This window comes from Nelumbo nucifera, chromosome 7 (assembly GCF_055504915.1).
Source record: "Nelumbo nucifera cultivar China Antique chromosome 7, China Antique-T2T, whole genome shotgun sequence".
Classification (NCBI taxonomy): Eukaryota; Viridiplantae; Streptophyta; class Magnoliopsida; order Proteales; family Nelumbonaceae; genus Nelumbo; species Nelumbo nucifera.
In genome coordinates, this window is record NC_142655.1 from 1,586,074 (window position 1) to 1,613,733 (window position 27,660).

At 36.4% G+C, this 27,660-nt stretch overlaps 4 protein-coding genes across 6 annotated transcripts; 3 read left to right on the forward strand and 1 right to left on the reverse strand.

Moving 5' to 3' along the window:
• Nucleotides 1-1,427: 1,427 nt before the first annotated feature.
• On the forward strand, nucleotides 1,428-3,539 carry LOC104597652 (pectinesterase 2-like). Its single transcript, XM_010259323.3, has 2 exons — nucleotides 1,428-2,465; nucleotides 2,668-3,539. Exons 1-2 carry the CDS (start codon nucleotides 1,571-1,573, stop codon nucleotides 3,354-3,356), a joined length of 1,584 nt encoding a protein of 527 aa, XP_010257625.1. The 5' UTR covers nucleotides 1,428-1,570; the 3' UTR covers nucleotides 3,357-3,539.
• Nucleotides 3,540-13,448: 9,909 nt separating this feature from the next.
• LOC104597651 (uncharacterized) lies at nucleotides 13,449-15,724 on the forward strand. Its single transcript, XM_010259322.3, has 3 exons — nucleotides 13,449-13,608; nucleotides 13,705-13,828; nucleotides 14,159-15,724. The coding sequence occupies exons 1-3, from the start codon at nucleotides 13,570-13,572 to the stop codon at nucleotides 15,427-15,429; spliced, it is 1,434 nt and encodes a 477-aa protein (XP_010257624.1). The 5' UTR covers nucleotides 13,449-13,569; the 3' UTR covers nucleotides 15,430-15,724.
• Nucleotides 15,725-21,326: 5,602 nt separating this feature from the next.
• LOC104597649 (cytokinin riboside 5'-monophosphate phosphoribohydrolase LOG8-like) lies at nucleotides 21,327-24,086 on the forward strand. 2 transcript variants are annotated; one of them, XM_010259318.3, is made up of 7 exons: nucleotides 21,327-21,502; nucleotides 21,599-21,696; nucleotides 21,885-21,915; nucleotides 22,016-22,115; nucleotides 22,229-22,299; nucleotides 23,108-23,251; nucleotides 23,761-24,086. In XM_010259318.3, the coding sequence occupies exons 1-7, from the start codon at nucleotides 21,407-21,409 to the stop codon at nucleotides 23,836-23,838; spliced, it is 618 nt and encodes a 205-aa protein (XP_010257620.1). In that variant the 5' UTR covers nucleotides 21,327-21,406; the 3' UTR covers nucleotides 23,839-24,086. The 2 variants fall into 2 exon arrangements, with proteins under 2 accessions (XP_010257620.1, XP_088747391.1); XM_088891265.1 differs by having other exon boundaries at nucleotides 21,355-21,502; nucleotides 21,605-21,696.
• LOC104597650 (uncharacterized) lies at nucleotides 23,521-26,768 on the reverse strand. Of its 2 annotated transcripts, none has more exons than XM_088891264.1 (2): nucleotides 24,721-26,768; nucleotides 23,521-24,210 (listed from the first exon to the last, which is right to left on the reverse strand). In XM_088891264.1, the coding sequence occupies exon 1, from the start codon at nucleotides 26,422-26,424 to the stop codon at nucleotides 24,757-24,759; it is 1,668 nt and encodes a 555-aa protein (XP_088747390.1). In that variant the 5' UTR covers nucleotides 26,425-26,768; the 3' UTR covers nucleotides 23,521-24,210; nucleotides 24,721-24,756. The 2 variants fall into 2 exon arrangements, with proteins under 2 accessions (XP_088747390.1, XP_010257622.1); XM_010259320.3 differs by lacking the exon at nucleotides 23,521-24,210 and having other exon boundaries at nucleotides 24,475-26,478; nucleotides 26,590-26,768.
• Between the last annotated feature and the right edge of the window lie 892 nt (nucleotides 26,769-27,660).

Sequence of the window (27,660 nt, forward strand, 5' to 3'; positions counted from 1 at the left end):
ATTTGCTCCCACTCAGTTTCACTGAGTTTGTTGTTGGGTTATAGGCAAATCTGTTCCCAGGATACAATAGAGCCTTGGGTGAGAATCTACAACCAGCAAAGTTGAAGAATCTCTGAAAAAACCTTCTGTGAGACTATAGCAGACCGGACTGAGAGAGAGAGAGAAAGCGGATTTCGAAAATGTGTGTTTTTTGGAGTCAGATTCGTGCTCCTTAAATAGTTTATGAAGAGATATGAAGAAAAGGTAGGTGCTGGTTCAGAGAAGTCACATTGAACAGTCATAATTTCAAACATTGTGACTGTTTAAAAGGTAATGACTGTTAACTATGAATTGTGCCTCTTGATTACACCCGATCGAATTGTGACCGTTGATCTCATCAACGGTGATCAACGGTCAGCATCGCACCAAAACCAAAGCCACCCTTTGCCAGCCACATGAGTGCGAGCAAAGTGCGCCTCATTGCGCCACACACATGTGCGCACTCGTTGCGCAGTATGAAACCCCCATACTCTCCTCTACTATTTCTAAGGAGTGTAAATCAACTCTTATTAAAATACTGAAAACAAAGCTTATAATTTTCCAATGTGCGACAAATTTTTGTAAGAGAAAAACTAATTTTCCAAACAAGTGTTTACAATTTTTCATGTAATTGATCAATAAAACCCATTAGATTTAATCTCTTATGAAATTAAAATTTAACAGTTGAGAACCAATTCTACTCAGTCTTAAACCGATTTAGACTGACCTGAGTCATATATATATATATATATATATATAGGTTTATTATAAATCGATTTCATTGAATCATACTAAATTGTCCTCAAACCGATCGATTTTACTGGACCCGATCCAAACCGGTCTACCATCTGTTATAAATTAATAGTCTATGTTGTGCATCAAGGAAGCATCCCAATTAAGTGTGGTAGTCCATTTGAATATGCATTTACAGAAAAAAAAGACCATGTGAATATGTCACCATTCTTCATACTAAAGACTTGTAATTTTATATGCAGCAACTTGTATTTTAAAACTTAGGATACATGTATAATTATATATTCCATTAATGCCCTTGTTACTCTTAATTAAAGCTCGAGACTCAATCATGTGTTACTACCGACAACTGAGATTCCTGCACCCCAGATCTCTCTCCATCCATTAAATTCTGTTATCAGATCAATACAACCGAGAAAATGATAAACAAACACTTTTTATGGGGGCTAGTGCAGTGTTGCATTTGCCTTACGCCAGAAACTTTTTAGTTTTTATAACAAAAATTTAAAAGAGAAAAAAAAAAACTTAGATCCAAAGTCTACGGGAAAAATAATTTACGTCACTATGATCAATATCTGCTTTATATTCTTCTATTTTCTTCCTGTCTCCCTCCAGCTGCTGTCTCCTTTTATACATGTGCCATCGCCATTGGAGATTGTTCACTTAACACTCAACCAGTCAACCTCTATGTTCATGGAACGGGATCTGCTTGTCATCCCATCTCATTAATTTATTAATGGCCAGCCCAGTTAAATATAGACGAGACGACCCATAAATGATAAATCCTAGAGCTTGAACTATGTCGAACATGGTGGCGATGCTTGTTCCAATATTTCTAGCATTCCTTTCCTGCACTTCCTTTCTGTCGTCGACCCTTGCTGATTCGTCCTACAATGTCTCCGGCGGAACAGATTGGTGGTGCCAGAAAACCCCATACCCCGACGATTGCAGGTCTTCCCTGGGCGACCTCGATCCTAACCCTTCGGTCCCCAAGCAGAAACCCGAATTCCGGAAGATGGCGTTGCAGGCTGCAATGGAACGAGCTCTCCAGGCTGAGAGTCACACCAAGTGGCTAGGCCAGATATGCCGCAATGACCGAGAGCGGGCTGCATGGGTCGACTGTTTGAAGCTCTACGAGGACACCATTCTGCAACTCAACCGCACTCTCAACCCAATCGCCAACTGCACCGATTCTGATACCCAAACATGGCTGAGCACGGCTCTCACCAACCTCGATACCTGCAAGGCGGGCATTGTTGAGCTCGGCGTCTCGGACGTCTTGTTGCCTCTCGTCTCGAACAATGTTTCCCACCTGATCAGCAACGCTCTGGCAATAAACGATATTCCATCCGAGCAACAGAATTACACAGGCGGTTTCCCAACCTGGGTATCGGCTGCCGACCGGAAGCTCTTGCAGTCGTCGTCTTTGGCCTCACGGGCTAACCTTGTGGTCGCACAAGATGGGTCCGGCCACTTCCGCACCATCAAAGCAGCTATCAGTGCGGCGTCGAAGCTAAGGAGAGGAAGCCGAAGGTTTATTATTTATGTGAAGGCGGGTGTTTACAGGGAGAATATTGAGATCGGAAACAACATGCCGAATATCATGCTCATCGGTGACGGAATGCGAAGAACGTTAATCACCGGTTCAAGGAGTGTGCGAAAAGGCTACACCACCTTCAACTCTGCAACTGTTGGTGAGAGAGCTCAGTCACTTTCTTTAATAACTACTTGATTACTTCTTTTCTTCATGGCTTCCTTAACAATTATTTGGAAATAGTACTTGTCAACTTATCAACCAACAATCCTAAGCAGACAGGACAGCCATATATAGTTTCTGAGAAATATTAATTGTTTTTTTCTTCTTCTGGATTTCAAATTTTTATCGCTATATACCAGCGGTGAGTGGTGAACGATTCGTTGCAACTGGGATCACATTCCGTAACACGGCCGGTCCGCTGAGCCAAGCAGTGGCGCTGGTTTCCGGCTCCGACCTCTCTGTTTTCTACCGTTGCGGCTTTATAGGATATCAGGATACATTGTACGTCCACTCTCAGCGGCAGTTTTACAAACAATGCTACATCTATGGCACAATCGATTTTATATTCGGAAATGCAGCTGTAGTTCTCCAAAACTGCATGATCGTCGCGAGGAGGCCATTGCATGGGCAAGCGAATGTTATCACGGCACAGGGACGATCCGATCCTCATCAGAACACCGGTATTTCAATCCACAAGTCCAGAGTCATAGCTTCATCGGACCTGAGGCCAGTGCTGAGCTCAGTGAAGACATTTCTGGGTCGACCATGGCAGCAGTATTCTCGAACTGTATATCTGCAGACATATCTTGATGGGTTGGTAGATCCTGCTGGATGGTTGGAATGGGGCGGTAGTTTTGCTCTGAATACGCTGTATTATGGAGAGTATAAGAACATTGGGCCTGGTTCTTCCACTGCAAGGCGGGTGAAATGGCGTGGCTACCGTGTCATAAGAAACCCATCGGAGGCTTCACTGTTCACGGTGGGTAACTTCATCTCCGGCCGTTCATGGTTACCTGGGACAGGTGTGCCGTTCACCTCCGGCCTCTAACTGGATAACTTGATCGGTTATTCTGCTCCATTTTTTTTAATCTTTATCTTTCTTCTTTGTTACCTTTTCTTTTCTCTTCCCCTTATTTATTTTTCCACTAACCAGTGGATTAATTCCCGTGCATTGCACGGCATTGTTTGTTAGCATAAACAATGTCTTATATCCTTATTTTAAATATTTAAAAATCCCATATTATTATTATTATTATTATTATTAATCTAGGGAAGCTGTAATCATGAACAACAGTAGAAATCATGGGTTGGAAAACTTTTCTTGACTTCTTACAAAGTTTGCCACACAAATAAGCAAAATGGGTTATCATAATGGAACTCCATTTTTGGCTCCGAGGGCATCGTGTGAATGGACATTAATGCCCTTAGTAGGGAAATTCTTATTTTAATATAATATTACCAAGTTAAAACCTTTCCAATAAAGATTATCTACTATTCCTTTGAAGTTTGAACAACACTTCATATATATATATATATATATATATATATATATATATATATATATGTATATCCACCATTGACTTCCATTTCCTTTTTTCTCATCTTCATCTACAACTGAGAATAACACAAGTCTATATTAAAAAATCTGAAGCTTTAATTAAGCCAGCCTCAACATATTTCTTTGTTTTAAAGCTACTATATGATCTTAGCTTGTGGCTAGTCAGAGAAAAAAAGGGAGATGCATCAGGCCTTCCTTAAACCTCACCTCATGCTATAAGTGATATTCCACAATCGTGACCAGGGCAGCAACAACTATATATACCAATACCATCCCAAAGCAAAATGTAATTCTTGAAAAAAAGAAAACCATAAAGAATGATGACTGAGGATTGAAGGGTTTGGTATACTTTGATTTGAATTGAGTGCAAAGTGCTTCAATTCTGCAAATGGAAACTACTTTTGATCTACACCACACTTTCTCCAGTACTCCAAAAGAGTAAAGACGAAGTAGAATCACAATAATGTCTGAATTCAGTAGTTGGGTGATGATAAAAAAGGAATAGGAGGCCAGAAGACCATACACTAGGGCTTTAATTTCTTTTTGGTTGGGCTGAGGACCTGGGATGAAATCTTTTAGGCTGAAAAGAAAAAACAGGGTTTCGGAATTTGGATCTGCAGCTGGTTCCCTTAGGCTATGTTTGATTTAAAAGAAAAAGTAGGGAAAAGAAGGAAAAGGTAAGAAAACCTTTACAAAATCTTGTATAGGTTTCTCTACTTTTTCCTTCAAACCAAACACAGCCGTATTATAATACATCCATTGCTTGTTACTGACTATAAATCTTCCATCTGTCCCAACTTAGTATATAACCATCTCATATATTGCAACCAGTAGCTAACGGTGTTGATCTTCAATTATTCACTTCTTTTTGAAAAAAAATTAAAATAATTCTTCTTAATTTTTGGACAAGTGTTTGGGCGATGTTAGTGGAGCAATAACAATACAATATTATTACATTTGCTGCCAAAAAGGGGGGAATCTTTCAATTACTTACTCATAAATTTTTATTGGTTTATTTAGTTGGGAATAATTATAGGTGGGGAACTTATGAAAATACAAGAGGGGATATTGTATTATAGATAGAGTTTTGATAAATAAAACCAAAAAATCAATAAAAATTTATGAGGTTGACAAAAATGAAAATTTATAAAAAAACAATACAATATTACCTCAGTTATACGGAAGATGGGTAACAATACTGAGCTCAAGGTCTGCCATGGTATATAGCATGAATTACAGATTTTCCTTGAGTTTAGTGGCACAAATCATAGTTAAAAGATGATACATGTAAATCTAAATCAGGCGCAAATTCTATATCCAGTTTGGATTTTAAGATTCAGTTTGTTTGCAGTGTTTTGTTTACACTGGTTCAAATGCATGAGAGTGCAGATATTCTAAATGCAAATTTGGGTTTATTTTTACTTCAGATTTGACTTTGTCTTGCTTGTTTGTGAGAAATAAAATGCTGTTCTCTCCACTTTCCATAAAAGAGAATAGAGGTAAGAGGAGGGTTATTAATTTCTTTGAGAGTGAGGTAGGTAGCAAGATGATGAAGTTTTCACTTTATATATATAAGAGAGAATTGAGGTAGGACTTAGGAGGAAAGTGGTGCAAATTTTATTGCATCATTTTTTGTGATGAAAAATTTGCACCGTTAGTAAGTGCAAATGATGTCCCGATTTGGTGCTAACACAAGTGCACAAACCTAAGTGACCAATCATGAGTGAACATGCTAATTTTGTTTTTATATTTGTATTCTCAACTGATTCCATGTAGTGTAAATGACATAAAAAGTTTTTTAATTTTTAATTTTTTTTTTTTTTTTTTATGTATAGGAGTGCATGACTGAACTGGATGCAAAATTTGAATATCCAGTTCAGATTTTTTTTTTACATGGAAATAGGGGTGTAAATGTATTGAATTCGAATCGAATCAGACAATATCCAAATTCAACCAATTAATTATTTTAGGTAATTAATAAATATATAAAATAAATATTTTATTTATTTAAAGTATATAAATATATAAATTATTTATCTAATTTAATTATTATATAAAAATTATGTAATTAAACATTTAAATATTTTATATGTTATATATAAGAATTAAATATATAATCTATTGAAATTGGATATTTATCGAATCAAATCAAATCATATTCGAATTCGAATCTGATTAACCATTCAATATGAATACACCCGAATTTGACTGATGAGATATTCAAATTATCCGAATTTAATTTAATTATATCAAATCTTGAATTTGAAATTGAATTTCTGAATACCTTTGACACCCCACATGGAAAACAAATAGAGCCTAACCGTTTGGTGTTTTATGTATGATGCATGTGCTGCAGCGATAAATTTGACCAACTTGTAGGCTTGGAATTTGTTTTATCCATTCATGTAACAGAAAAAAAATATACATAATGTATTGCATTCAAAAGAAGATCAATCAGCCCAGGTTGGGCCTAATTAATCGGGCCTCCCATTGGAGGGGGGATGAGGTACCCAATTAATCCGACCCGGACCAGAACTGATTTGTAGTTTGTACTAATACAAAAGAGCAAAAATTTGACTGAGGGGAAAAATTATGCGCTTGAGATTTGAAATAAGCTTAGAGAAAATAAAAATAGTGGATATACCCTCTCATCAGTCATCAAGACGTATGGTTAAGGTATTAATTCCTGTTTTTTCTCATACCAACCGGTGGTAGCTCAGTTGGTAGGATCTCTGACGGTTGTAATAGAGATATGAGATCTATCACCAGGGTAGGGGGTTAAGGGGATGGGCTACCCCCTTATGTAGCCCCTTAAATAAAAAAAAAGTTCAATTTTCTCTCATTAAACTCGATGTTTAAGACAATTTTGTTTCCTACCATTGAATTCAATTAATTTTGTATAAAAATTTCATTAATTAAATCTATTTAGCTATAGGATATAATTTTAATAGTATAAAAAACTATATTTTTAAATCCAACTAAAAAATGAAACCATTTTTTCCATTTTGATAATAGGTTGATTCATCTCAATCAAGTCATAAATGAGCCAATCCATGATATCATAATTAAATAAAAGTACAAAAATAGATAGAATATGAAAAATAAAAATTTTGTAGAAAAGTTTGGAACACCCTTATATTATATATCCATCATATTAAACAAAAAAAAATGATAAATAAAAAATATTTATTAATGATGGAAATGGCAATTTAAAATTGACTAGGAAGCAAAACTGTTTTCCCATTTAAGAGGTGCATAAATGGTTCAACTATCTAGGTCAGATGGGTCAATCAACTCATGATATCATAATGCAATAATAATATTTTAAAGTAAATAGAAATACAAAAGGTTATAAAATTTGGGGCATGTCTCTAATATCATATGTTCATTGTAATAAATAAAACTTATTTTTATCAATGATGAAAATGAAATACAAAATTTAAATCAACTATGCACCATCCTCCCAAACCCGATCATCAAGATAAATTACTTGGCCTCCAATGTTATGCCACGCACAAAGCTGTATCCAAACTCCAACACTGCTACCCTCTCGAGCCTTGATTATATATGATCGTACGCCCAACTTTAAGGATCAACTACCCTCAGCATCTGGCCTTCCAATTACTCAAGGTTAAGCCTGGGACTGTTCCCATCTGCCACTTCCTGCAAGAAGATAACACTGCTTAGATTCCCAATCAGAAACTCAATTAAGTGTTTCCTGTGAAATATTTATCCCGATAAGTGTATTTAATTATTCATGTTTTTATTTATTTATTTATTTTCCAGGTAAATAAAATAATGACCATTTTAATCATAAAAAAACATTATTAAAAGAGATAATTTTGTCCTATCAGAATATTAGCAACTTTCTCACTAGATGAAAAAATTATTTGTCCACCTATAAGATAAGTATCACTTACCCCAATAAATAATACCTAGAGAAAATAAATTTTTTATAAACTCCACATAAATCTTAAAAAAAGACATGAATATCTTAATTAAAAAACTAAGGAATCCTTAATGTTTTAGCTAGCTAGAGCTAGTCGATCGCATGTGTATGACTTTTTATAGCTAGTTGACTGCAAGTGCTTATGAGGAATAGTAGATGGGCAACCTCCATTAATAAATAAAGCTTTGCTTGCTTCGATGTGTGTTGTTCCACAGTGGGAGGCTGCTACTGCAATCGTACATGGTAAATTTAAAGGACCACTTTGGACTAAAATTATTGCAAATATATAGTAACCGAGTTTGGATTGATTGGTTTCAGGTGTAGTTAGTTTTGTGTTATATTAAACTGTTGAAAGATTATTTTTAGTATTGACATGGATCTCAAGGGTCACATGGAAATTAATAACCACCAACAAAAGTTGAATTAATTATATAATGATGGATTTATCGTATCAAACACTAGCTCAGAGTTTGGCTGGAAGTTCTTTAATTCTTCTTTTGAATTTTAAAATTTGGGTTTATGTTTTGTGATCCTTTTAATTTGATGGGCATTTACAGGTGCAGAGAAAGATATATAGGTTTGGTATATGGAGGAGGGAACGTTGGGCTTATAGGGTTGGTTTCCCAAACTGTTATAAAGGGTGGATGATGCCATGTTCTCGGGTAAGAGAAAAAGAAAGTAAAATTGAAGGAAAAAAAAAAACTCTAATGTCTTTTAATTATCACAGAGAACTGATTTCTTCTTCATCGGCAGATGTAGATTTTAGATTTCCTTCTCTTGAGTGAAAAGCGAAATACCTCCGACAGAATTATTGTGAAAATTTATAATTAAATTTCTGTTTTCGAGAGAATGCTATTCTAAAATATGAAAATTGGATTTTGTGAATTATTAAGTTGACAATGTTGCCCTTGAGAAGGAGAATGCTTGGCAATTATTGACTAGCAAATAATAGAAAACAGTTAAGAAATAATAATTATATGTATTAACATTAATAAAATGTTAAAAATAATAAGATTGATGAATAATTAATAAAACGAGTGAAGTTTAATTAATTAATTATTAATAAATAATAATTGACTATTTAAAACAACAATTAATATTTTTAATTATCGTTTATTTATTAAAAAGTTGATTAATTGTTTGTTAATTATTTATAAATTTTTTCAATAATAAATAATTATTATTGTTTATGGGTTGCAATGATTTCTTCTCACTTTTCTTCTCATTCTCATTTCTCACTCTCAAACTCTTAGAACCGGTGAACAGGTTCACTGTTTTCACTTTGCGAACTCAGGCACCGGTGGTTGGCGCCACCAGAACTAGGTCATCTCTCTCTAGTCGGCACCGTTTTCATCTTCTATTTTCTTAGTTCTCACTTTTCTTCTCATTCTCAGTTTCTCATTCTTAGACTCTCAGAACCGGCGAACCCAGGCACACCTTTTTCACTCTATGAACTCAGGCATCGGCGGTTGGCACCACCAGAACTAGGTCGTCTCTCTCTCTCTCTCTCTAGCTGCACCGTTTTCATCTTCTATCTTCTCACTTTCTTAGTTTCCATTCTCTCAGACTCCTAGGAATCGGTGAACTTAGGCACCATTCTCTCACTCTTAGAGGCGAACTCAAGTATCGACGCTCAGACTCCCAGGTTGGGTTTCGGGCTCGGGCCCGGGTTTCAGGCTTTTATGAGGGCCAGTCTCGGGCCAAAGTTGTATGCCTGTTGGTCGGGTCAGGCTCGGGCTCGGGCTTGAAAAATTTCTATTAATAAAGAGCAAAAGCTTGGCCCAGCCCGACTCATGAACAGGTAGTTCAAACCAATGGTGGAACTAGGAATTTTCTCTGGGGAGAGGTGAGTTATATAACTGTTTTTGGCTTATAGTAATGAATAAATAATAATTAATAAGCCAAATTCTTCCACTTCTTGGCTCCCAAATTGAGGTGTACCTGAAGATTTTTTTTCTTGATCCTAAGATGGTTGTCAGCTTGTGCAAAGAGAAAAGGAAATGGAAAAGGGGCTTAGAGTTTAAGAAAAAGTAGAGAAGAGATAAAGGGAAGAGGGCGTTCGAAAACAAAATAGACAGACATGCATAAATACAATAGATATTGGTTTTATTTTTAGAAAAGACTAAGGAGTACAAATATGTAGAATGCAAAACCTTGTATTTTGTATTATTTTGCATGTATTTGCACTGTACATATTTGTATTTGTACTCATTCCAAGGCTCAGTTTGGAAGGAGTATAAATGCAAATATGTAGAGTGCAAATCCATATATTTTATAGTATTTTGCATGTATTTACACAGTATATTTGCATTTGTACTATTTCCAAACTGAGCTTAAAAAATATAATTTTTTAATGGAAAATTCCCGATTAATACCCTATACTTTGGGTCTAGTGCCACTTTGGTCCCCGAACTTTAAAACACAATTAGTTCAATACTCGAACTTTCAAAACATGCCAATCTAGTACCTATTGTTAATAAGCCGTTAGGTGGCATTTGAAGAGATAATGCCCTTCGAGTGTTATCTAATTTTCTTTATTAACCACCCAAATGTTGACAAAAAATGAACAGTCCCAAATCTTTGCCTCTTCTGTTCAAGAAAGTTGGGGTCACTAGAATGCCCACTGAGATGTGACCCCAACTTTCTTGAATAGAAGAGAAAACGATTTGGGATTATTCAGTTTTTGTCAACGTTTGGATGGTTAATAAAGAAAACTAGATGGCACTTGAAGGACATTTATGTCTTTCAAATACCACTTAACGACTTATTAACGACAAGTATTGGATTGACATGTTTTGAAAGTTTGGATACTTAATTGCTACGTTTTAAAGTTTGTGGGGGGGGGGGGGGGAAGTGGCACTAGGCCCAAAGTATAGGTACTAATTTGGAAATTTGCCTTTTTTTAAAGAATTACTAATAGGGGCTAATGTCATGGTTATTTGGGTTGGATTGCAAAAGTTTGGGGGAAAGGGAAAGAACACCACATTACTTGCTTCCCCACCCACCCTCCCCTAATAGAATAATAATTTTAAGAAGGCTTCGACTATGATATGGAAAAGATATGATATCTGAAAAACAACTAACCAAAAAACTGGAATCATAAAACGTTGTAGCGAATAAGGTGTTATTTATCAAAATTCATGGGGGGTTTTGATTGGTCAAAACTCTTTCCATACCATATCTTTTCTGCATCATAGATTTTCCCTTTTAAGAAAAAAAAAGTTAAGGACCCCCACCTTATTACCTAGCTCCCTTGGTTCAAACATTTTGATTGTTTGAGTCAACAGGGTAATGGAGTCTAGTAGAATCGTGGTTTTGACAACCAAATCAGACCGTATGGTTGAACCAATTGACTTGGAAACCGATCATAGGTCTAAGTACAGTTTTAAACCCCAAAACCATTAAGCCCGGGTTTGACCAGACGGTCAGACTGTTTAATTGGGGAATTGATGGCGAAAACAATTCCATTTTTGGTCCTTTTTATATCTTTTGAAGAACTACACAACGAGGGTAGTCCATCCCTGAACCCATAACCCCCCCCCCCCCCCAATTCGATCCCAAGTCTTTGTCCAACACCGCCACCTCTGCCCACCTTTGCCTCCGCCTCCGACAACATTGCCAAAGATGGGTGGACATAGAGGAATAACCACCAGCGCCATCGCTGCCACCTCTGCCACCTTTGGCAACATTGTCGGAGGTGGAGGCGGGCGACAGCGGACGGCAGTGGCGATGAGCAAATGGCAAGAAGAAGAAGATGAACAGTGTTTTGCCCTTTATTGATATTATTTTAAAAAAATTAACCTATTTTTAAATTTTTTTAAACCCCAAAAATTGCCCTTATATGCTAGAAACCCTTTTTTTTTGAATTCTCATTGATTATATTATTTTATTAGTACCATACTACCACTTAGCATATATATATAGAGAGAGAGAGAGGAGAATCGGAGTGTGAACCAAGAGACTAGGTTAAAAATCAGAAACAACTTACTCAACTTTAGCAACTAAATATATGAAATCAAACATTGATTAATTTACATATCAAAATCATATTTTCCAAAAAAAAAAAAAACAAATTAGAAATCAACTCTGGGACGACTCTTTCTTAAATGATAGAAATGCATATAGTGGTGGCTCAATTGCTTCTCATGTGATGCATTATGAAGATTAAGACATATGACTGAAGCACTTGTTGTGAATTGAGGAAAGTTGTTAAAACTGGGGCTCATGCATATACACGTGTTGTAAGATTTGCATATAAGAGAGGGACACCACAGATAAAGTTTAAATTATTAGGTTATGGGCCACTCTTGTACCTAAGTCCCTTACACTTATTACTTTGTAATATGAGATTCTCTTCTAACCTTATCTCAATTATATGAGCCATAATCTCTAAATCTTATCTCAATTATATGGAATCGGTTACATGAATCTTGTTTCAGTACTCTCTTTAGTGCCATGCTATCCTAGGTTCAAAACCAAAATCAATCCTATGAAATAGAAAGAAAATAGCTCTATACTTCGAGGATGTGGGGCTCAGATTGTCAATGCAGAGAGTTGCAAGTGTTGTGAGGACAATTTTTGTGAAAACTGAATCCAAATTCATACTTATCATAATGAGATTTCATCTTGAAGGCTGTAGTGAGTTAGGTCATTTGTCATTTCATGCAAAATAAGTCAAAAAGTTTTTGTCAATTCTATAATTTGGATCCTTGGAAGTCTATAATAACTAGGGAAGAGCAGGGCTGATTTGGACCGGGGGATCGAATGTAAAATCAAGATGAGCCCAATTTTCCGCTTCCCGAAAGTTGTGTTTGGTTTTTAGGGGAAAAAGTAGGAAAATGAAAAAAAATCTTTATAGACCTTGTATAGGTTTTTCTACCATTTCCTTCAAACCAAACATAGCCTAAATGAATTTTTCTACCATGGAAGTATGAATTAACTCGCACAAAAGACAACATACACTGAGTACGTTAACTGAAAGAAGATAAAAAAGCTACATGCAACGCTCCGTTTTTCTTCAATTAACTAAAAAAATCATGCATAAATTTTTGGTGTATGACTGTACGTAGGTGATTCTTATTCGAGTCGGGATATAATCTTTTATCAACAAAACACATTCCAACCCCCCTGAGATATTTCTAATACATAGTTGGGATGTGCTGGCTGAATGCACTCCATAGCCCATCCCTTTTGTATATTGGGAACATCTCTCATACTTGTCATGGGAAGATGTTCCTAATACATGGAAGAGATGAACATTGGGGGTGCACTGGCTGTCCAGAGGAACTGATAGGCACACTTGGTGAGCAGATTGAGTAAACTACATAAAACATTTTACTTATGAGACTATATCTCCTACTCATAGGAATCCTACCCACACTAAATCACGTTCACTACAACTGCATATTGGGAACATCTCCCCATGAACAATAGCATGTAAATACGGGAAATATTCTCAATATACAGTTGTAGTGTCATATGAATAGGTATTGGTAGAATTCTTGTGAATAGGAGATCTGACACCTGTTGTAAGAATGAATGTGAAGTGGTCTGAGGTACCCCAAAAAGCCAAAAAGTGGTCTCGATATACACTCCGTTTGCCTACCAGACATGGACTTGACTGGCCCGACCAGCCGAGGGCCGCCTTTTATGTTGTCCTTAGTAATCTTACTACCCAAGGATAAAGGATTGCAACTATAAATTGCAGCCCATATTTTCTTCTTTCCCATGTAAATTAAAGTATCAGGCCTTTAAATGGAGCTCCGCTTCTCACCTATCTCTGCTTTTCTTCCGGTGAGCTTATCTTGTTTTAATTCTTTTTTTTTTTTTTTAATCTCCTTCAATATAATATATAATTCTAGCTTACCCAACAACAATTTATATATGCAGCTCGCATTCGCACTTGCAGCAGTTATGGTAGTAAGCCATGCTGCCCTACCTTCTGAAGTTTACTGGAAGTCGATATCAACCAACACACCCATGCCAAAACTAATCCAGCGTCAACTACGGCCTCGTAGTTTCCCTATATATATATATATCCACTTGTTTTTCTAATTAATTTAAGTATGGTTTTGTTTTGTTTTAATAACTCTATTATATTGGGATGGGTGTTGCTATGACATAATGCATCTCAATTCTCATACCCATTTCACAGCCCCATCCTGCTATAGCTGTATATTAGAAACATTTCCCATGAATAATGAATAATAATAATATAAGATACGGTTAGGAGGTGTTGTGAGGATCTGATCTGATCCGGACTCTATTGCTATTGCCTATTTGGATTTTGTTGATGTTAATAAACTTTGATCCTGCTACTGTTGGTTGGTTTTGCCGTTTGCAGATCTAAAGCTGCCAACACAAGCCAAGGTGTATCTGGACTCCACATCTGTGCTTCCAACACAAGCGAAGGTATACCCAGCCTCCAAAACTGTCCTTCCAACACAGGCCAAAGTGTATCCAGATTCCAAAACTGTGCTTCCAACACAGGCGAAGGTGTACCTAAACTCCAAAACTGTGCTTCCGACACAAGCGAAGGTATACCCAGACTCCAAAACTGTCCTTCCAACGCAGGCCAAGGTGTATCCAGACTCCAAAACTGTTCTTCCAACACAGGCCAAGGTATACCCAGCCTCCAAAACTAAGCTACCAACACAGGCCAAGGTGTATCCAGATACCAAAACTGTGCTTCCAACACAGGCCAAGGTATACCCAGCCTCCAAAACTAAACTACCAACGCAGGCCAAAGTGTACCCAGACTCCAAAACTGTGCTTCCAACACAGGCCAAGGTATACCCAACTTCCAAAACTAAACTACCAACACAGGCGAAGGTGTATACAGCTGATACCAAAACAGTGCTTCCAAGTCAGGCGAAGGTATATAAGATTACCAACTATAAGGATCAACTCCATCTTGATGGAGATGTTGATTTTTTCTTCTTAGAGGAAAACTTGCACTCTGGCACAAAAATGAACCTGGACCTCTCCGGAATTACAAATGGAGAAACCTTGTTGTCTCGTCAAGTCGCCGACGCCATACCCTTTTCTTCTAACAAGTTACCCGAGATCCTACACCGATTGTCGATCGAGCCAAAATCAAAAATGGCGGAGGCCACGAAGGAGACACTGGAGCTGTGCGAGGCACCTGCTAAAGAGGAGAAAGATGACCTCTGCGTGACATCTTTAGAATCGATGATCGACTTCAGCACATCAAAGCTTGGGAAGAATATTGAGGCCGTGTCGACGGAGGTTGGTGTTGGTAAGGAGGAAACGCAGAAGCACAAGTACGTTGTGGGTCCAGGCCTAGAAAAACTAGTTGGGAGCCCTGTTGTGTGCCATGCCCTGACCTACGCCTATGCTGTGTACTACTGCCATAAGGTTGAGGCCACAAGGGCATACATGGTTCCGTTGGTTGGTGGTGATGATGATGGGACCGGGACGAGTAAAGCTGCTAAAGCCGTGGCCGTGTGCCACACTGACACATCCAGATGGAACCCTCACCATCTGGCCTTCCAATTACTCAAGGTTAAGCCTGCGAGTACTGTTCCCATCTGCCACTTCCTTCAAGAAGATACCATTGCTTGGTTTCCCACCAGCCACAAACCACTCAATTAATTAATTTCGGTATGCTTTTGTTTAGTTAGTTTGTTCCAGTAAGATCGATCTGAGCTTAATTTCACAATCATCTAGAGCTAGCTCGTCCCCTATGTAACTATGTTATGTGCATGACTTTGTATAGCCAGATCGATCCATCACTGCAGCAAAAAGAAATAATGGATAACCTCAGATCCATTAATAAATAAATCTTTGCTGCTTGCTTCTGTTGTCCTGTGTTGGATTGATTGTAAGTTTCAGGTAGTTTTGTGTTGTGTTCAACTACTGTTGAAAGGTTAACGTTTCTCTGGATGTATATCATTATTATATCAACGCTCAGAATTTGGCTGGAAATTAATTCAGGAAAAAAATGAATTAATTCCCCTAATTAAAAAATACTATAATTAAACCAACTTAAATCCATTTCATATTCCAACAAGGGAGAACTGAGAAGTGAGAAGGGCCTCCCTCTATTAATTTCGTGTCTCCGTGGAAATCATGCATGAAGTACAAGTAAGGATGACCGGGGCGGTGTGGGGAAAATTCAAAGATCCCCGTTCCCACGGAGATGGGGATGGAGTAAAATTTTACCCCCGCCGGGGTTTGGGACAGGGATACATAGAGCGGAGCATTTAAATTCGGGGTAGAGGCTCTCTCTAGATTCATTACAAAGCAAAAATACCATTATGCCAATGAGTCTTTTTTGTTTTTGATTTGGACCTAACGTTCTATTAAGTATTAATTTTGGACATTAGTTCATTATTAAATGATGTGGAGTGAATTTGGGGACTAGTTGAAAACCAAAACTATTAATCATCTATCTTTCAGCATCTCTCTCCTTTAAGAGAAATTATTTATCTATTTTTTTATTTTTATAGTTTTATTTTGCATTTTTTTTTTTGTTTTAAAAGCATAAAAATCAATTGTTGTTTATCTTGATTAAATTAATAAAGTTGTATACTATTAAAGGGAGATCTTTACGTTTTTTTAAAGCCTCTTAATACATATTATTATTACATTTAAGAGAGATAGAATAGAAATAATATAAGGATAAATTTTTTAAATTATCCTTACTATTAGACTAATTGACTAACTATACCCTTACATTATATTGTCTTAGAGTATTTTTAAGTTTTTAAGATCCATTAATATTATATTCCGTCACAATTGGTACACATGTGATATCATGTGACTTATAAAATTTTTAAAATCCAATATTACCCCTTTGGAAGAAGGTTATGAATTAACTCTAGCGTACTGTCTCGAAATCGAACGGCTGATCTGAGTTACCCTTCCTTCCAGCACTCCATTTTGCGACAGCAGCGTTCGAGGATGCCATGAACGGCTGATCTGAGTTGGCTTGAAGGATCATAGAGAATAACTCAGAAGCCACCTCGAAAAGGTTAGGCGAAAGGTAGTCCAGTGCAGCGATATTGTCATCTGCCCCAGTAGGTGGGCAAGTAGATTTCAAGCTGCTGAGATACGTCTCGCTGAGCGGATCACTGCCTGCAGTTTCCTGGAAGTCTCCATAGATCCTCTCTCGGAAGTTCACGCATCGAGCCATGCCAATGGTGTGTGCACCTGTAAATTTGCAGATAACAGCTAGCTTTATTAATTAATTACTCCATCCAACACTAATTATTAGATACAGGCGAAAGGATTATTCAGGCATTACCTACAAGAGCAACCATATCTGTAACTGAGAGGCATGGATACAGGAACTTTGATATGAGACTCAGAAGACCCTGTTCAGGAGTAGGTAGGTTCGAGGTTGCTAGGCTGAAGCTTGCAGTTCTTGAATCTTTTCTACCCAGAGGAACGTCGATTACGGAAATCTAGAGAGAAACAATGGAAGTAAAAACTCTCTTGCTGGTATTAAAAAGGTCAAACAAACAATTTCTTTTCATGAATTCTGGTAGTCCACCTCCTTTGAGCTATGCGGCCTTCTTCGCAACCCCCAACCTGGCATGGGCGTTCCACGGTTCCGTCTCCGAATGGTTGACTGTCATGACGAACAAGAAACAGGAAAGGGGGAGGGGGAGGGGAGAGTAAAGGGAAGTTTCTTCCCCCCTTTTTTTTTTGTTTTATTTTGAAAATTTGAAGAAGAATAAATGATAAAATAGTCTTTCTCGTCTTTACACTAAGGGAAGTATTAGTCAATTGTCAGAATAGGTAGTGTTAGTCAATTTTCAAACAGTAAGGGTATATTTAGTCAATTAACTAAGTCATAAGCGTAGTTTAAGAAATTTACCCAAAATATAAATAGGTCCAGGTTAAACAATCAAAAAATTATTAATTTAAAATCAACTAAACTTTCATTAAAAATAAATATTAACAAAACTTAGTAAATATTAAAAATGTTTTTCAATTCCACTTAAAAATCAAACTTAATAAATGCTAATAAAAATAAGAAATTTAAATATAAAAATATTAATTGATAGCTTTAATAATATTATTAGATAACTTATGAGTTAAGACCTTTATTGTGCATAATAAACTCATTAAAAATGATAAAAATTAATACAAATTTAAACTGTAGAACCCATTTTATTAATAATATTTTATTGCAAAAATTACTAAATAATATTAAAAAAATACCAACAATTAATTAAAAATAAGAAATTTAAATATAAAAATATTAATTGATAGTTTAATTAATATTATTAGATAACTTTGTATTAATGCATTCTTAATTAATTAATAATTTTTATGAGTTGAGACCTTTATTGTGCATAATGAACTCATTAAAAATGATAAAAATTAATGAAAATTTAAAATGCAAAACATGTTTTATTAATTGTATTTTATTGCAAAAATTACTGAATGATAATGAAAAAATACCAACAATTAATTAAAAATCTGGAAAATTCTGAAAAACCTAAACATAATTAAAACATTAAATAATTTAAAAATATTAAAATTAATAATATTTTATATTAATAAGGGTATTTACTGAAAATAATTAAAAAGTACATTTAATAGTATTTTATTATTAAAAATACCAAAAATTATTAAAAAATATCCAAGCCAGAAATAATTTAAAATTAGTTGTAATTTTTATTAACTATGGTATTTATTTAGTTATTTAATTTATTTTTACTGAGAGAACATGCAAATTAAATTTGTAGTAACTAATATGCAAAAATAAATGCTGAAAATACTCGAAATTATTGAAAAACACTCACATTCAAAAATTCCTGAATAATAATGAAAAACACAAAAAGTTAAGTTAATTGAAAATCCAAAAATTCTGAAAACCTAAAGCTTAACTAAAATACTAAAAATAAATAAAAATTAAATTAATTGTATTTTATTGCAAAAAACACTGATAATTACCAACAAGTTATGATTAATTACTAGAAAATTACATTTAACTAGTTTTAGCCAAGAAATTAACAATATTTCTAAAAACATGATTTTTTTTTAGAAATTGTTGTATTTTAAATAAATACAGTAATTTAATAATTTATTTTAATAATTACTAATAATAAGTAACAAACCATTATAACTTAGCATAACCTGATTAGATCTATAAACTTGAAGGCTCAAGCAACTATTTTCTTTTGAGTTAGGTCAAGTTGAGATATGCACCATGCCTACACATTATCAGGGATAATAAGATTCGAAGTCTAATTGGGTATCAAACTTTTGGAGTCCAAAGATGGCTTTAGTGGATAGGCCCCAAGCTAAGCAACCCTAATAAGTTCAACTTGGAAGTTATATGTATATATGGTAAATATTATTATATAATATTTAAATAACAAATTTTATACTAATATATATATATTTTTATACTAGACTAGAATTAAATAAAAAATTTAATTTGTAAAAAATCATAGCTTAATAATTAACATAAGCCTCTTTATCAATAAAAAATGTGCGAGCCTAAGCCCGAGCCCGAGCTAACCATTGGGCCTAGATCTTAGCTCGAGCCCAGACCTTATATAAAGCCTGAAACCCAATCTGTACACAAAATGTCTTATTTTCAGTATACTTTTATAAACTAATATTATATTAGTTTAGTAATAATTTAATAAATTAATAAACTAATTTATATTTCCTAATAGTAAATATTTTGGTTTCTGTATTTTTGTTTGTTTGTTTGTTTGTTTGTTTTTTTTTTGGTTAAATCCGTTTTTGGTTTTAGTTTTTAGAATTATAAATTCGGTTAATCAAAATTTCTATTATTATATGTAATATATGATATATAATATATAATATGTGACATATAATATATAATATAATTAAATTTGTTTCACAATATATATTTTATAATATATAATATATATAATAGAGTATATATTATTAAAATTCGGTTTGACCAAAAACCAAACCAAAAATATATAGAAATGTTATAATATTTAGATAACAAATTTCGTATTAATACATACATACATACATACATAAATAGTTTTATAATACATACATATATATATATATATATATTTTATATTAAACTAGAATTAAATAAAATTTTTAATTTGTAAAAAAATCATAGTTTTATAATTAACATGGGCAATCCTGTAAACCTATAAAAATATTATTATACTTAGGGTGTGGGCTAGGTTAGGCCAAGCAATCTTAAAAACTGTTAAACCCGAAATTTTTAAATTTTCAATTCATCAGGCTACACAATGTGAGTGGCCCATCCCTTATAGTTCATTTGGCTTCAATATTATTTAAAAATAGTTAAAAAAACCTAAAAATAATGCATGCATGGGTGCACTTGGTTTTGTGACTTTGGTCTAGTCCAATTTCGAATGTTACGATTCATGCAACTTGAGTCGGTTGGGTTAGGATGAGGATCAATCCAAGCCTAATCCAAAGTCTTAAACCTTGAATTTGGGCTTAGATTAATTTACTTATGACTATAGCCTAACTTTATATATTTACTGATATTTAATTATTTTAAATATTTAAGTGATATTGACAAAAAATTGAAACATTTAATCATTAATAAAGCAAAATAAATAAAACAGAACACTAACAAATAATGTGGAAAAATAATTATTTTATTAAGTAATTAGCAATAATTATTATTTTTTGCTAAAAATATTAATATCATTAGTCCAAATTACTAAATTACTAAAACATTTTTGTAATTAATTATTAAAACACAGATTTAATTATTTTAAACAACATTACATTTTTTCCTTAGTTATAAGTATTGGTTGTTTCACTTTCCTTGCTAAATCCCTTGCATCACACGGGTCCCCCTAGTTAGCATTTATGACTGAATAATTGAGGAAAAATCGTTTTATTAACATAAGTTCTTAAATCATATGTTTCTTTTCCAATTAGGATTGTTTGAATAAACCAACTCTTTCATATTTAATCAAATTTATAGGTTAGATTTGCCTTCATTTGCAAGATACAAGCAAATCTAGAATTTAAAACAACTAAATCAGCATGGTAAAGCAATGGATGATTATGATTAATTAATTGAAAAAGGACTCTTGAAACCTAAACAGTAGAAGCTAAGAATAATTTCCTTGGAAATTGTTTTAATGGTTTGAAAGGGCAAGGTAGCAGTGGTTGTAACTAGAGAGAGAGAAAGAGAGAGAGCTCTAGCGACTAGCTACCTGTCCCTGAAATGAGAGATTTTGGAGAAATACACGGAGTGTTTTCCAATCCAATTCTCCTGATTAAAATACTATAAACCAACTCTTAATCCATTTCCAATTCCAAGAAGGGAGAAGGGCCCCTATTCTGTGGAAAACAGAAAATGGTGATGGATAGTAAAGAAAGAGAGAATCTCGTTTGACTTTATTATTTGCAATTTTTCTTGATTCAGGTTTCAGGGTCCATGCAGCTCAGGGAATTAATTAAACACATACCACGCTAACAATATCACATGCAATAGACTTCTCCTTTCGTGGCAAGTAATAAATAACTCCTTATGTGGCAAATATATAGGAGAGACAACGAGGTGACATACTTTTAGGACGGAGTAGCTTTCTGTTTCTTTAGTACTTCGGAGTTTGGAGGCCAAGAGGTCATGGGCAAGTTCAAGACGATTTGTGTCTACTGTGGGAGCAAACCAGGGAATAGACAGATTTTCAGTGATGCAGCTCTTGAGCTTGGAAGAGAACTTGTAAGATGACCTCTCTCGCTCTCTCTAACTTTCTTTCTTTTGACATTTAAAAAAATTGGGTACATGTTTTGGGGATCATTTAATGGCCATTTACAGGTGCAGAGAAAGATAGATTTGGTATATGGAGGAGGGAGCGTTGGGCTTATGGGGTTGGTTTCCCAGGCTGTTCTAAAAGGTGGATGCCATGTTCTTGGGTAAGAGAAAAAGAACTGATTTCTTCTTCATCAACAGATGTAGATTTTAGATTTCTTTCTCTTGAGTGATGTGATACGATTAGTATTGCTGGTATTGTGATAAAGGAAATAATCTGATATAGTGGGCAGCATTATTATATCATCACATTACTGTCTTCCTCTCTGATTAGTCTTCTTTTGCATTCTAGAGTTATCCCAGCTGCTCTTGTTCCACTTGAGGTATAATCTCTCTCTCTCATACATACACGCACAATCACATTTTCAGTTTAAAGGTTCTACTTCTATAAATGGTGGTGATTGGTGAGGAATTGGGTATCAGATATCGGGACAAGCAGTGGGTGAAGTACAGATTGTATCGGATATGCATGAACGCAAGGCTGAGATGGCTCGCAGAGCAGATGCTTTTATCGCGCTTCCAGGTATCTTCCGTTTCTATTGTGAATAAGAAGTTTCTTCAAAACAAAATGAAATAACAACTGTGTTACTGGTAAAGTCAATTCAAGCATTAATAATTGTGATTAAATTAATGAAGGAGGATATGGGACAATGGAGGAGTTGCTTGAAATGATAACGTGGTCTCAGCTTGGAATCCACGAGAAACCAGTAAGTTCTACTGTTTCTGCTTCTTCGTCTGTAAGTAATGAACTTAAAGCACTTTTTTTATTAGTTAAAAAAAATCTGAAACTTCAATGGCTAGCATCCCAATAGACATGGTTGGAAGTTGGGCTTCAATATTGTAATTAAGTCAGTCAAGTCTTTTTTAATCCCTTGGTCCAAGGCGTAAAGTTGGGCATTTTACTACTCTCTCCAGGAGGATGAGCAACAATGGAGGTGTTTAATAGTCGATACAGGTTGACTTGGTCTTTGAAACCAGAATGTGTTCAAGATGGATGCCTCCTCTTACATCAATCAAGCAAATATCTTATAATACAGGGGTTCATACAAATTGGACAAATTATTACAAAAAAAAAAAAAAAATCAGGCCAGAGGTCCACAGCAAATCAGAAGCAAATGGTACCAAAGTCTGAATCAGAAGCAAATCAGGCCAGAGGTCCACAGCAAACATGTTTGATGTGCTGTGGCCTGTGTGACTGAGACTCCTTACCTGTTGTCAAAAGACAGCATCTATTGGTTCAAATAGCCGATTCAGACACTCTTCCTCCATAGGCCATGTTCCTTCAGATAATGCTCCCCCCTGACCCATTTTTTTCTCAGCTCTACCTTTGCATCTTGAATGTAGTAGACTTTTCACAGTGTTCAGCATGACCCAGAAACTTGTAGGTTGAACCATATATAATTTTCGTTCACTTATGAATACTATAACAACAAATAATAATTATAATAATAAAAAGACAGCTCATGGTCAGAGGTCCTCTAATTGTATTTCTAATTCTGGATCTTTCATATACAGGTGGGTCTCTTAAATGCAGATGGATACTATGACTGCTTACTTGGACTGTTTGACAAAGGTGTCCAGGAAGGCTTTATAAAGCCTTCATCAAGGAACATTGTCATCTCTGCAAGGACCCCTGGAGAACTGATACAGAAAATGGAGGTATTCTCATTTTTCAAGTAATATCAAACTTTGTTGACTGTATTCTCATCAAGGGTTGTCCTGGTTTATTCTTTGAAATCCAAAGATTCTACACAATGATTTACGATTACCAACTCTGGAATATTTCATCCCCTCATTAGGCTGAACTAAGAAATACACTTGTATAATAAACAATAGCCATCTGATGAAAAGCATTGAAAACACAAATATTACCAATATAATTCCAGTATTTGGTGAACGACTATAATCAAATAAGCAACTAAAAGCAGTTGTGGAAACTGATCTGGTATTTATATTCATCCTCTTAGTATAATCTTGACACTATGGCCCACCCAAGAGGTAGGCTCATCAGCAGTTATGCTGATCGGTCCAAGGATATCAATGGAAGATATGTTCCTAAATAATCTCCCTGTTGATTTAAATAGTATAGATGTGATGGAACTGTGAAGATTGAAAGGTCTGATCCTCCGTATTCTATTGTTGTTAACTGCTCTTTATGGCTTGTGTAGGAATATATCCCAATTCATGACCAAGTTGCACCAACCAAAAGCTGGAAAGTGGTAGGACCAACCATGCCAAAAATGTAGCCGCTACTTCCTTCAGCAATCTTTCAAAGAAAATTTGTTGTTTCTTTTGTACTTCATTTATTCAATCTTAGTACAAGAGTTTGTACTTCAGATTACAAAAACCGACCAAAACTTGAAACTGAGGGAAGGCTGAGAGTGGAAGAGATTGTTCTGTATTTGCCAAATAATGAGTCAAGTGAAGGAAGCACAAAGCCTGTGGTTTGAAATGTCAAGTTGGACCTTTGAGAACTAATTACATTAAGAAACCACTCATCATTCAACTGCAGTCATTTCAAATCCATAGCTTCCAAATGTATCATATGTTCATGAGTAGGTAATGTACAAATTCATCCACCGAGTTCAATCTGCCACTGTAGGCCCATCTGATACAGCCTGAAAAAGAGATATGCATTGTGAATTGCAATATAATCCATCCTTCATAGATGGATTCACTGCACCAAAAGCAGCAAGCGATCTAGGAGTAGTAAATCAAGCTCATTGACCAATCCATTCTTCTACATGAATTTTCAAAATCCCATACAGGTGCTGAACAGGTAAAAAGAATTGATCCAGATAACCCTGAATTTATCATCAATCCTTACTTATCTTGCATTTCTACTCTTGTTTTTCTTTAAAAAGATAGCCAGAAAAGAAAAATAGATGAAGGGACTTTGTCTCACATTCAAAGTATCTCAAAAACAGATAAATGGATATAAATCAAAAGAAACTCAATTGTGAAAACTGTTAAAACATATCATACAGAAGCAAACTAGATACAAACAATGTGGTGGGCAAATGAGTAATGCAAACAACTCAATAGGCTGCAAAGGATCTTCTCAATATGTTAACCCCAAAATTGAATAAAGAAAATAAAACATTGAGAAATTGACCAAGAAGTCTTACAACTTTTCCATTCTCCACATCAATTCCATGAAAGGGTCAGCACGTATTGATACCATCCTTGCAATCCTTGGTCAAATTATAGAATGTCTCTACGCGTGTCTTTGCCCTGTACAGGACCTCAGTGTCCACTGCAACTCTCATATACCCATCAAACTCAACTGGCTTGCCACCATTCAAGAGCTTGGTCTCGTTGTACCACTCACTGGTATTTCCCCATAACTCCTTGTAATCGTCAAGCAGATGGACCTTGTATTGAGACCTCAACTTATCAAAATAGTTATAGAAGGGTTCATTAGTGGCAATATACAGATTCCTCCAAGGCTGAACCATCCCTTTGAGCTTCTCAAAGAGGGCAGCTGGAGATGTATCGTTATCCAAATGTGGCCAGAGCTCCTTATTCTGTGCTTTCGCTCCTCGGACAACATGAACTGCATCAAAATCCCAGTCCATCCGCCCACTAATCTCAGAAACTATATTCATCAGTCTCTTTGACTTCCACACAGCATGCCAGGGTCTCTGCACATACTTCGCAACCGGCCCTTCACAAACTCTGTACCAGTAATTCTCTGGCTCTGGTGCATCGAATTGCCTCCATATAATCGTGTTCTTATCCTTTTTAAGCTGCATTGGCGTGATCTTGTAGCTTGCAACCTTTCTAACGGGGATCTTCTTCTTACGGGTCTTATCCCATTTCCTCCAATCCCTGAGAAATTCGCCTTCCTCAACAATTGAAGCCTCCTCCTTAAGATGCTCAAAATCAAAATAGTACCGGAAATCCTTCCCCTCCTCATCCATTCCACTCGGATTATTATACTGTGCAGACAAGCACATACCTAGATCCATCACAAATGTTCGATTCAAGAACTGCGCCTCTCCTAGACCACACAAGAAACTCCACAGGAAATGGTTCATCCCCTTGCAATAATCCCCTCCACGCGAGTAGTACAAGTACCTTCCCTTCGAGAATGCAACTTCGGATCCAACCGTCGGGATCGTGTCATTGATCTCGTCGTCGCGAACCGGTGGAGGATTTGGATTCTTAGGACCTCCCGTGCTCAGTGTCGAATTCAACTTAGGCCTCTGTCGCCTTGCATTGATCCCAGAATGCCATCGGCCTGCGCCGGCAACCACATAGCTACAGTCCTCTTTAACGCCGATTCTAAACCTCCTGAAGTCCCTGTACTTGCGCCAAGATTTCTCCTTCTTGTTCCGGAACCTCCAAGCCACGTCGCACTCGTTGGGCTTCGACCCGTTAACCGGTGTCTGATAATCCAAGAACACAATTGACTTGAAGACCTTGAGATTGAACTTCTCAATCACAACCAAAACACGCGGATCCGAACAATTCACAGCTTCTCCACAGCTGGATACAGGGGGGGTTGAGTTCTTCAGTTTCTCCTCGCTTTTCTCGACTACAGCTTCCGTTATTGGAAGAGCCGCGAGTGGTGCTGCAGCAGGGGAGACAGCGACCAGATCTTCGCCGGTTGTGAGGACTGAAGTGTCGGTTTTGAAGGTGGCGTTCTCGACCTCAGTGAATGCCCTGGTGAGGGCCTTGGAGGACTCGAGCCAGGGGTCGGGAGGTTGGTACGTGATGGCGATTACGGTAAATACAAGCACAGAGAAGACGAAGACGGAGAAGCAGACATTGCTGATGAGTTTTATGACGTTCTGCCCTATTGGGTCTGTCGAACTCGTTTCTTTCATGGACGTTTAAGGATTTGCGAGAAGAGAAGCCTAATTCCGGAATGTCAGCTAGATCTTCAAATAGAAGCAGAAGAAGATGAAGATGAATTCAAGTGGAAAGAGAACCAGGAAAGAAAAATGAATGAAACCAAGTAAGAAATTTCTGGGGTTGGTTCGGTTGCTTACCACTCACATTACCTTAGATCTGTGGGTACAAAACGTTCCAAAATTTTTTCTGTGGATTTTTCTCTTTCTATTTTTTTTTTAAAGGTTTTGTTGGAAGGTAGGACTTAGGAGAGAATCACAATTCACAGCAGGGGAGAGAGAGAGTAAGGAGAGTGTAGAGTTGCAGACTGTGATGTGATGAGCCGACGGTCCCGTCCGTCCTAAGCAATAAAACGAGTTTTGCAACGCTGTGCACAAACAACAAGAAGACACGCAAGCAAACAAAACTGAAAAATTAGGTAACGAGTCCCACTCCCACCAAATTTTTAAGGCGAAATACCCAAGCGTTGCAGAAGCTCGTTGCTTACGTGCATTTCTTGTAAAGTTGGGATTTAAGTAACTACCGAATGGTTTTCAAGCCTCAAGCGTAGCGAGTTCAACTTTCAAATCCAATCTGTTAGTGCTTACTGCTTAGTGTCGGTTTATAGACCTGGGCCGGGCGGGTTTAGGGCAGGCCCAGGCCAACTTTGAGTGTTGAGTCCAAATGAGCTAACGCAGTAACGCAGGCCACTGGCCACTACAAGTCTACAATACGAGGTCATGGTAGGGTTGTATTTATTAATGAGTTGGCATTACCGAGCTTCCAGAACTGGTACGTAAGAGTCCTTGGTCATCCGCCTGAATTTTCTACGGTTCTACACTATAACTATAACGTGGGCAGCAGGCAGCAGGCACCAGGAATTGTGTCGGTTGCTTACTGCTGCGAACACAAGCTACGTGACCAATCATGTGTGAACCCAAGCGTACACAACCCACATCATTGTAGGTCTTTTATATGGATGGAATAATGGAACACTACTGTGTTAAATTCTAATTGGTCACGTAACCGAGTCCGGATCTGGTCCCAACACCCACTGTAGCTGTACATTGAGAACGTCACACCGGTCACCACGAAGGACAAGGGATTGGTTGTTGGGATGCTGTACGAGTTGGAACTCAACTAGATCCATACTCCACATAACCAGGGTGGCACATTTGTGTTGGCAGCAGAACCAGGGAAACGAGGCAGCGTTTTCTTCTTCTTCTTCTCCC

What these genes read in the sequence shown, in the direction of transcription:
- LOC104597650 (XM_088891264.1), bottom strand. Translation starts at nt 26,424, where the DNA reads ATGAAAGAAACGAGTTCGACAGACCCAATAGGGCAGAACGTCATAAAA.
- LOC104597652 (XM_010259323.3), top strand. Translation starts at nt 1,571, where the DNA reads ATGTCGAACATGGTGGCGATGCTTGTTCCAATATTTCTAGCATTCCTT. An exon ending in CTTCAACTCTGCAACTGTTG is followed by an intron (nt 2,466 to 2,667) that starts GTGAGAGAGCTC and finishes GCTATATACCAG; the next exon opens with CGGTGAGTGGTGAACGATTC.
- LOC104597649 (XM_010259318.3), top strand. Translation starts at nt 21,407, where the DNA reads ATGGGCAAGTTCAAGACGATTTGTGTCTACTGTGGGAGCAAACCAGGG. An exon ending in GGTGGATGCCATGTTCTTGG is followed by an intron (nt 21,697 to 21,884) that starts GTAAGAGAAAAA and finishes TTTGCATTCTAG; the next exon opens with AGTTATCCCAGCTGCTCTTG. An exon ending in AACTGATACAGAAAATGGAG is followed by an intron (nt 23,252 to 23,760) that starts GTATTCTCATTT and finishes TGGCTTGTGTAG; the next exon opens with GAATATATCCCAATTCATGA.
- LOC104597651 (XM_010259322.3), top strand. Translation starts at nt 13,570, where the DNA reads ATGGAGCTCCGCTTCTCACCTATCTCTGCTTTTCTTCCG. An exon ending in CTATCTCTGCTTTTCTTCCG is followed by an intron (nt 13,609 to 13,704) that starts GTGAGCTTATCT and finishes TTATATATGCAG; the next exon opens with CTCGCATTCGCACTTGCAGC. An exon ending in CCAGCGTCAACTACGGCCTC is followed by an intron (nt 13,829 to 14,158) that starts GTAGTTTCCCTA and finishes TGCCGTTTGCAG; the next exon opens with ATCTAAAGCTGCCAACACAA.